This window comes from Melospiza georgiana, chromosome 29 (genome assembly GCF_028018845.1).
Source record: "Melospiza georgiana isolate bMelGeo1 chromosome 29, bMelGeo1.pri, whole genome shotgun sequence".
In the NCBI taxonomy this organism is placed as follows: Eukaryota; Metazoa; Chordata; class Aves; order Passeriformes; family Passerellidae; genus Melospiza; species Melospiza georgiana.
In genome coordinates this window covers 5,006,419-5,016,312 of record NC_080458.1, presented here as the reverse complement: position 1 = coordinate 5,016,312, position 9,894 = coordinate 5,006,419, and the positions used below count along the sequence as shown (strand labels likewise).

The 9,894-nt window shown below is 54.2% G+C and overlaps 1 protein-coding gene across 1 annotated transcript; it reads right to left on the bottom strand.

Annotated features, from left to right (window-relative positions):
- Nucleotides 1-6,652: 6,652 nt before the first annotated feature.
- LOC131094421 (inhibin beta C chain-like) lies at nucleotides 6,653-8,318 on the bottom strand. Its single transcript, XM_058042017.1, has 2 exons — nucleotides 7,994-8,318; nucleotides 6,653-7,392 (listed from the first exon to the last, which is right to left on the bottom strand). The coding sequence occupies exons 1-2, from the start codon at nucleotides 8,316-8,318 to the stop codon at nucleotides 6,653-6,655; spliced, it is 1,065 nt and encodes a 354-aa protein (XP_057898000.1).
- Nucleotides 8,319-9,894: the final 1,576 nt, after the last annotated feature.

Here is a 9,894-nt window from a genome sequence, read left to right as displayed (position 1 = left end):
GTCCGTGGGGCGATCAGCGTGTCCCGCCCGTTCTCCCCCGCCCGCACAGCCCCGGGTCCCGCCCACTCCTGGCCGCCAGAATCCCACGCGTGTCCGTGGGGCGATCAGCATGTCCTGCACATTCTCACCCACGCGTGCCCATGGGGAGAGCAGCGGGTCCCGCACAGCCCCCACGCGTGTCCCCCCGCACAGGGGGCCCCACAGGCACACAGAGGAGGGGACACGCGTGTCCGTGGGGCACACGCGGGGTTCAGGCAGCGGGGTCGCGCGTGGGGGACCCCTGTGAGCGCAGAGCGGTGCCCACTCGCGTCAGGGATCGTGCGTGGAAGTGTAAGCGAGACCACACGCGTGTGCGAGCGTGGGCGCAACCCACGCGTGGCCACCCTCCCATCCCTTAACCGTGACCCTGACCCGGTTATAAAATCATTTATAATTTATAAAGTTGATAAATATTTACATGAAATAAAACACCGCCCACTCTGTTCCGCACACGCGGGGAACGCACCCGGGTGGGGGGCGTCAGACTCTGCGGCCCACGCGTGCTCGTGGGACCCTCCCACCCCCTAACCCTGACCCTGACCCGGTTATAAAATCATTTATAATTTATAAAAATGATAAATATTTATATGAATATATAAAAATGATAAATATTTACATGAAATAAAACATCGCCCACTCTGTTCCGCACACGCGGGAAAGGGGGGGGTCACAGCCCACGCGTGCTCGTGGGACCCTCCCACAGAACCGGGGCCGGGCCGGGGGAACCGCGGGAGGGCGGCGCCCCCTGGTGGCGGCGGGAGGCGCTGCCCGAGCCGGGAACGGCGGTGGGCGGGGAGAGACAGGGGAGGGGTGGGCACAGGTGGGGGTGGGCACAGGTGAGAGGTGGGCACAGGTGAGAGGGTGGAGCAGGTGAGGGCTGGGCACAGGTGAGGGTGGGCACAGGTGAGGAATGGGCACAGGTGAGGGGTGGGCACAGGTGAGGAGTGGGCACAGGTGAGGGGGTGGAGGGCACAGATGAGGGAGTGGAGGGCACAGGTGAGGGTGGGCACAGGTGGGGGTGGGCACAGGTGAGGGTGGGCACCGGTGAGGGGTGGGCACAGGTGAGGGGGTGGAGCAGGTGAGGGCTGGGCACAGGTGAGGGTGGGCACAGGTGAGGGGGTGGAGGGCACAGGTGAGGGTGTGGACCAGGTGAGTGAGGGGCACAGGTGAAGGGTGGGCACAGATGAGGACTGGGCACAGGTGAGGCTGGGCACAGGTGAGGGTGGGCACAGATGAGGGGTGGGCACAGGTGAGGGTGAGCACAGGTGAGGGGTGGGCACAGGTGGAGGGCACATGTGAGAGGGTGGAGTAGTTGAGGGCTGGGCACAGCTGAGGAGTGGGTACAGGTCAGAGAGAGGCACAGGTGAGGGGTGGGCACAGGTGAGGGTGGGCACAGGTCAGAGAGGGGCACAGGTGGGGGGTGCTGTCCCCGTGGATTTCCTGCTGTTCCCGTGGATTTCCTGCTGTCCCCGTGGATTTGCTGCTGTCCCCGTGGATTTGCTGCTGTCCCCGTGGATTTGCTGCTGTCCCCGTGGATTTCCTGCTGTCCCCGTGGATTTGCTGCTGTCCCCGTGGATTTGCTGTTGTCCCCGTGGATTTCCCGCTGTCCCCGTGGATTTGCTGCTGTCCCCGTGGATTTCCTGCTGTCACCGTGGATTTGCTGCTGTCCCCGTGTCCAGCTCGGCGTGGGGACAGCGTGTCAGTGTGTCAGTGAGTCAGCTGGACTGAATATTTCCAATCGCAAAACACATTTTTACAATCACAAAATGCGGTTTTTTTCACAGTATAGTTTCTATTATGAACATTTTTATAACCTAAAAACTGTATTTAACACAGCGCTTAAGAGAATGAATGCAGCATAACTTTCTAACACAACACATACAATATTCATCTGAATATTTCCAATTATAAAACGCCCGCGTTTTTCACAGTATAGTTTCTATTTGAACATTTTTATAACCTAACAATTATTAACAAAGTATTAACCATTAAATGCAATAACCTGTTGCATATTCATGCACCTCATGCATGATGCATGTGAAAAAAGCCAATCCCTCGTTTTTAAAATTTTAAAAGTTTGGTAGTAATAAAAAGGTTATAAAAAGAATAATTCAATTAGAGTAATAATAATTTGAATAATTTGAATTAGGACAATATAAGACAATAGAAACAAAGAGTTATGGATGGTCTGGGTGCCTTTTTCTGGGCAAAATAAACCCCAAAAAGGACAATTATTAACAGAGTATTAACCATTAAATGCAATAACCTGTTGCATATTCATGCACCTCATGCATGATGCATGTTTTAAAATGCCCATCGCTCGTTTTTAAAATTTGAAAAGTTTAATAGTAATAAAATGGTTATAAAAATAGTAATACAATTAGAGTAATAATAATAATTTGCAAAAAGTCAATCATAAAGTACACATTTTTCACATCCTACATGGCATAGTTTCTATTTTAACATTTTTTATAACCTAAAACTATATGGTTTATGTTTATATATCAACATATTATATATTTAACACACTATTTAAGAGAATTAATACAGCATGACTTTCTAACACAACACATACAATATTCATCTGAATATTTCCAATCATAAAATACACGCATTTTTCGCAGCAGAGTTTCTATTTTAACATTTTTTATAACCTAAAACTATAGGGTTTATATTTATATATATGAACATATTATATATTTAACACAGCACTTAAGAGAATGAATACAGCATCACTTTCCAACTCAACACATATAATTTTCATTTGAATATTTGCAAAAAGCCAATCATAAATACTCATTTTTCACATCCTACATAACATAGTTTCTATTTTAACATTTTTATAACCTAAAACTCTATTTATCACACTACTTAAGAGAATTAATGCAGCATCACTTTCCAACACAACACATATAATATTCATTTGAATATTTGCAAAAACCCAATAATTAAATACACATTTTTCACATCCTACATAGCATAGTTTCTATTTTAACATTTTTTATAACCTAAAACTCTATTTATCAACCTACTTAAGAGAATTAATACAACATACGTGTCTAACACAACACATATAATATTAATCTGAATATTTGCAAAAAGCCAATCATAAATACTAATTTTTCACATCCTACATAGCATAGTTTCTATTTTAACATTTTTTATAACCTAAAACTCTATTTAACAAGCTACTTAAGAGAATTAATGCAGCATCACCTTCTAGCACAACACAGATAATATTTATTTGAATATTTGCAAAAAGCCAATCATAAAATACACATTTTTAACATTTTTATAACCTAAAACTCTATTTAACAAGCTACTTAAGAGAATTAATGCAGCATCACTTTCTAACACAACACATATAATATTCATTTGAATATTTGCAAAAACCCAATAATAAAATACTCATAAAAACCCAATAATAAAATACACATTTTTCACACCCTACATAGCATAGTTTCTATTTTAACATTTTTTATAACCTAAACCTATAGGGTGTATATTAATATATAAACATATAATATATTTACCACACTACATAAGAGAATTAATACAGCATACGTTTCTAACACAACACATGTAATATTTATTTGAATATTTGCAAAAACCCAATAATAAAATACACATTTTTCACATCCTACATAGCATAGTTTCTATTTTAACATTTTTTATAACCTAAAACTCTATTTATCAACCTACTTAAGAGAATTAATACAACATACATTTCTAACACAACACATATAATATTTATTTGAATATTTGCAAAAAGCCAATAATAAAATACACATTTTCACATCCTACAGAACATAGTTTCTATTTTAACATTTTTTATAACCTAAAAACATATTTACCACACTCCTTAAGAGAATCAATACAGCATCACTCTCTAACGCAAGACATTTAACATTAATTTTAATATTTCCAATTTTAATATTTCCAATTTTAACATTAATTTTAATATTTCCTGGCGGCTCCCGGGCGTGCAGGGCCGCACGTGCCCCCAGCACACGCACAGCAGGCTGGGCTGCTCTGGGTTTTTTACCCTTTGCAGGGATATCTGTGGATATTTTGGGAGCTCGGGGGCGGCTGCAGTGACCCCGGTGTCAGAGGGATGCCCTGGCTGATGAAAGGCGCCCTTTGCCCGCTGGCAGGGCCAGGCTGGGAAATCGAGGAGGTTTGTCCCCAGATAAAAGAGCCCCAACGTGAGCTTTGAGCGGGGCTTGCACAACAGGGACACGGCTCGGGCTGCGGGATGGCAGAGGGGTGGGGAGGGGGCACTGCCTGCTGCTCCGCAGCATGCCACCCCAAATCCTGCAGGAGACCCCCCAATCATCTACCAGAGCTTCTGGCTGGGACTGGGGTCACTGGGAGGTGTTTATGGGGAGGTGGGACATGATCAGGAACATCCCACCCCAAATCCTGCAGGAGATCCCCCCATTACCCACCAGAGCTTCTGGCTGGGTCTGGGATCACTGGGAGGTGTTTATGGGGAGGTGGGACATGATCAGGAACATCCCACCCCAAATCCTGCAGGAGATCCCCCCATTACCCACCAGAGCTTCTGGCTGGGACTGGGGTCCCTGGGTGGTGTTTATGGGGAGGTGGGACATGGTCAGGAACATCCCACCCCAAATCCTGCAGGAGATCCCCCCCATTGCCCACCAGGGCTTCTGGATGAGTCTGGGGTCACTGGGAGATGTTCAGGGGGATTGGGGTGGTGGGACATGGTCAGGAGCATCTCCTGCTCCAGAACATCCCACCCCAAATCCTGCAGGAGACTCCTCACCACCCACCAGAGCTTCTGGCTGGGATGGGCTCTCTCTGTCTGTGATGGGGTCACTGGGTGGTGTTTAGGGGGATTGGAGTGGTGGGACATGGTCAGGGGCATCCCACCCCAAATCCTGCAGGAGAGTCCTCACCACCCACCAGAGCTTCTGTCTGAGTCTGGGGTCACTGGGAGATGTTCAGGGGGATTGGGGAGGTGGGACAAGGTCAGGAGCATCTCCTGCTCCAGAACGTCCCACCCCAAATCCTGCAGGAGATCCCCCCATTACCCACCAGAGCGTCTGGCTGGGACTGGGGTCACTGGGAGGTGTTTATGGGGAGGTGGGACATGGTCAGGAACATCCCACCCCAAATCCTGCAGGACACTCCTCACCACCCACCAGAGCTTCTGTCTGGGATGGCGTCTCTCTGTCTGTGATGGGGTCACTGGGTGGTGTTTATGGGGAGGTGGGACATGGTCAGGAGCATCTCCTGCTCCAGAGCATCCCACCCCAAATCCTGCAGGAGATTCCTCACCATGTACCAGAACTTCTGTCTGTGATGGGGTCACTGGGAGATGTTTAGGTGGATTGAGGAGGTGGGACATGGTCAGGAACATCTCCTGCTCCAAGAGCATCCCACCCCAAATCCTGCAGGAGACTCCTCACCACCCACCAGAGCTTCTGGCTGTGATGGGCTCTCTCTGTCTGTGATGGGGTCACCTCTGTTTGATTCCCGGGCATCAAATTCCTGCCCGTTTGCGGGCAGAACCTCGTGAGCCCACCAGGAACCCCCCAAGCCCCACATGGCAGTGCCATGGCAGCTCCTGTGCCACCCCAGCCCCGGTGCCTGAGGGATCTGGGCCCTTCTGGCCTCTCCCTCACCCCATCCTCGCAGGTGGTGCCAAGGAGAAAGCAGCCAGAGCCTGGATCTCGCATTTCCACCCGTTTATTTGGGAAGCTGCACCGAAATGTTGTGTAATAAATTAAAAGCAGAGGCCAAGTGAGGAAGGGGAAGGCAGAGTGGGATCTTCAGCAGAGAGGATGGAGCACCAGGGAATCCCAGCAGCTGCAGGAACTGGAAAAGAAGGGATAGCTGCAAAACCAGTGGCACAAACCAAATCTGCGCCTTGGGTGTGGTCTCGAAGGTCAAGTTTGAGCCCACAAAGTTTGAACCTCCCTTGATGGAGGCACCAGAATGGAGGAGGGAGCAGGGGAGGGAAGCACAAACCCAGGGAAAGGGGAAGCACCCAGGGCCTGGAAGCTTGGTCCTCACAGCTCTGTGCCCTCCAGGGATCAGAGAACTCGGTCCTGTCACTGCCCTTTGGGGTTCTTGACGAAGCCGTGCCCTCCATCCTCCTCTGCCAGGCCTGCTGTTTGTGCCTCGTGCTGTTTGTCCCCAAAGCCGGGCCTGAAGTGGGTGCAGGAAGGTTTGTTCCAGGAGGGAAACGAGCAGGACTGCCTGGTCCTGCCACGTGGAGGAAGCGGCTCCAGTTTCTGCCTCTCACCTCTGCCCCCAAGGCGGCCACGTCCCAACCCCTGGTGGGACACTGAACGTGGCCCAAGTGGGGAATGTGAGCACCAGGAATGTGGGATCAGCTCGGGAACAGTGCAGCAGGGATGTCCAGAGTCACCAGCACCCACAGCCCAGCTTTGGGCACTCTGACGTGGCCTTGGCTCTGTCCCACATGTCCCCAAAGCCCCCTGCTCCCCCTGACGAGACCCTCACCCTCCCAAACCTCTCCAAGGGGATCCACCGAGGGCTCACGGAGCTCTCCAGCTCCCTCCCCACCACCAGCAGCACAATCCTGGAGAAAAGGGGGGGTCCCACCACGTCTCCCCCAGCCCTAACTACAACCACAAGCATCCACGATCATGTCGGGGATGTCGGTCTTGACGATGTTGCTGTTGCGGTCAAAGTAGAGCACGGAGAGCGGGCGGCGCCGCGTGGGCACGCAGCAGGAATGCCCCGAAGCTTGGACATTGTTGGCTTTGACCAGGTTGAAGACGGCCGTGTGGAAGGAGGAGGCCATGCCAGGGCTGCCAGCCACGTGCAGAGGGCACTGGCCCACGCAGTAATTGATCTGGTAGCCCTCGGGCTTGATGATCCAATCGTTCCAACCGATGTCGCGGAAATCCACGTAGAAATCCTTGCGGCAGCACAGGTCGGAATTCTGGCTGCAGCGGAGGCTGCGCTTGGCCACGCGGTGCCCGGGCTCCCTCACCTTCACCTTGGCCACCAGGAAGGGCTGGTGGGACCAGCTGGCGTTGAGCTGGGCCGTGCCATCGCTGCCGTCCAGCTCCAGCCGCAGGGTCCGGCTGTGCGCGGAGAAGAAGCTCTGGAGCCCCGGCAGGAGGGGGAAGGAGCTCCAGGCGCTGCCCGCCGTGCTCAGCCGCCTCTCCGCCAGCAGAGTGCGGTTGCCCCCAGCCCCAGCCGCGGTTTTGGAGGCCAGGAAGATCCTCAGGGTGAGGCCGGAGCGGGGAACTCGCAGGTAGAGCCAGAGCTGAGCCTGCAGGAGGAGAAGGTCCTGCTCCTGCGCTTGGCTGAACTGGAATTGCAGCCCCAAACTGGGGGGAGAGGTGAGATCTGAGGGGAGGAAGGGAGGAGGAGGAGGTGAGCGCTGAGGGATGCTCCCCGGCCGTCCAGAGAGTCAAAACTTCCACTTTCGTCTGTCCTCCACCCTTCCCTGCACCCCAGTCCCAGGCAGAAGGGGTGCGCGGGGGGATCCTGCTCTCATCCGGCCCTTCTCCACACGGGGTGAGGCTGGAAAGGGCTTCCAGTCCCCCCGAATTAACCCTGCAGCTCCCAACCCGAGAGTCCCAGGCGCCCCTCATGTTTTTGGGGGACAAAACAAATCCCGAGAAGCAGGAGTAGGAGAGGAACCACCCCCTTTCTCCCTCCCGGGATGTCACCGGTGTGTGATGGGTGCGGGCTGTCCTGAGTCCCGCACAGCCCGCGGGGCTCTGGTTCCCCGGGGGTCCCCAGGACACGGACCCCACACCCCGGCGCCCACCGGGCCGTCGGGGGCCGCGCACCCACCTGTCTCCAACCAGCTCCCACCTCCCGGGATGTCCCCGGGACTCCCGAGTCACGCACAGCCCGCGGGGCTCCGGGGTTCCCCGGGGATCCCCAGGGTACGGACCCCACACCCCGGTGCCCACCGGGCTCTCGGGGGCCGCGCACCCACCTGTCTCCGCGAAGCTGATGATCTCGTAGCTCTGCTCCTCCTCCTCCTCCTCCTGGCTGCCGGCAGCCCCGGGGCCCCGGCGGGCGCCTCCCGCCTGCAGCCGCCGCAGGGCGCGGGTCACGGCGGCGCGGGGCACGGCGTGGGCGAGCCGCGGGCGATCGCGGAGCCGCAGCTTCTCCAGCAGCTGCTTCTTGGCCACCTCCTCCAGCAGCCACCGCTCCGGGCCCGCCGGGCACGACGGGCACCGGGGCTCGGACACCGCCGCCGCCGCCGCCGCCGCGCACAGAACCGCGGCCAGCAGCAGCCACGGGCCCGGCGGAGCCATCCGCGCCCACCGGACGGCACGGGAGGAGCAGCGGCAGCGGCACCGACGGGGCGGCACCGGCACCGGCACCCGAGAGAGCGGCACGGACCTCGCGGGTCCGGGATGGATGGGACGGGAACGGGAAGGGCACCGGGAGCGGCGCTCACGGGACGGGAGCGGGAACGGGAACGGGAAGCGCACCGGGAGCGGCGCTCACGGGACGGGAGCGGCACCGGGAGCGGCACCGGCACCGGGAGCGGCGCGGCGGGCCCGGCTTTGGGCACCTGCGGCCGGGGGCGGTGCCACCGCCCCCCCGCCCCCCGCCATTGGCCGCCGCACCTGCCCGTCCCGTCCCGAAATCGGGGATTACCGGGATTAGCACCCCAACCCCGCCTCCCGAGCGGCGGGAACGGCGGGAGGGGTCCCACGGGGGCACCGGTGGGTTGGACACGAGTGGGGTCGGACACGGGGGTGGGCACGCAGCGGGATGGGCAGAGCTGCGGGCGAGGGGAAGAGAAACCTTGAGCAGCCCCACAACGGGCACCGGGATCCTCCAAACGCTTCAGGGAGGGAGGGCTGGGGAAAATCCCGGCCAGCAGAGGCAGCCGGAGGGATCCCAGCTCGGCTGCTCATCCGTGGGTGCCACAGGGCTGCCCCAGCCTGGGCACTGCCCCCTGGGCACCCTCGAGCCACCAGTGTCACACCAAGCTGATGCTGTTCCTCACACCAAGCTGAAGCTGTTCCTCACACCAAGCTGAAGATGTTCCTCACACCAAGCTGAAGCTGTTCCTCACACCAAGCTGAGGATGTTCCTCACACCAAGCTGAGGATGTTCCTCACATCAAGCTGAAGATGTTCCTCACACCAAGCTGAAGATGTTTCTCACATCAAGATTAAGATGTTCCTCACACCAAGCTGAAGATGTTCCTCACACCAAGCTGAAGCTGTTCCTCACACCAAGATGAGGATGTTTCTCACACCAAGCTGAAGCTGTTCCTCACATCAAGCTGAAGATGTTCCTCACACCAAGCTGAAGATGTTCCTCACATCAAGCTGAAGATGTTCCTCACACCAAGCTGAAGCTGTTCCTCACATCAAGCTGAAGATGTTCCTCACACCAAGCTGAAGATGTTCCTCACATCAAGCTGAAGATGTTCCTCACATCAAGCTGAAGATGTTCCTCACACCAAGCTGAAGCTGTTCCTCCCACCAAGCTGAAGATGTTCCTCACATCAAGCTGAAGATGTTCCTCACACCAAGCTGAAGATGTTTCTCACACCAAGCTGAAGATGTTCCTCACACCAAGCTGAAGATGCTCCTCACATCAAGCTGAGGATGTTCCTCACATCAAGCTGAAGATGTTCCTCACACCAAGCTGAAGATGTTTCTCACACCAAGCTGAAGATGTTCCTCACATCAAGCTGAAGATGTTCCTCACACCAAGCTGAAGATGTTCCTCAGACTCTGGAGTGGGATGTGCAGGGCAGGGGCTGGCAGAAACCTGACCAAAGCGATGCAAGGTGCCACCAGGGTGGGATTGGCAGAGAAGCCAGGGAACTTGAAGCCAAATAAAAATAAAATAAAATAAAATAAAATA

Coding starts and splice junctions, on each gene's coding strand:
- LOC131094421 (XM_058042017.1), bottom strand. CDS start 8,318: ATGGCTCCGCCGGGCCCGTGGCTGCTGCTGGCCGCGGTTCTGTGCGCG. Junction 7,393..7,993: donor CATCAGCTTCGCGGAGACAG/GTGGGTGCGCGG, acceptor TCCTCCCCTCAG/ATCTCACCTCTCCCCCCAGT.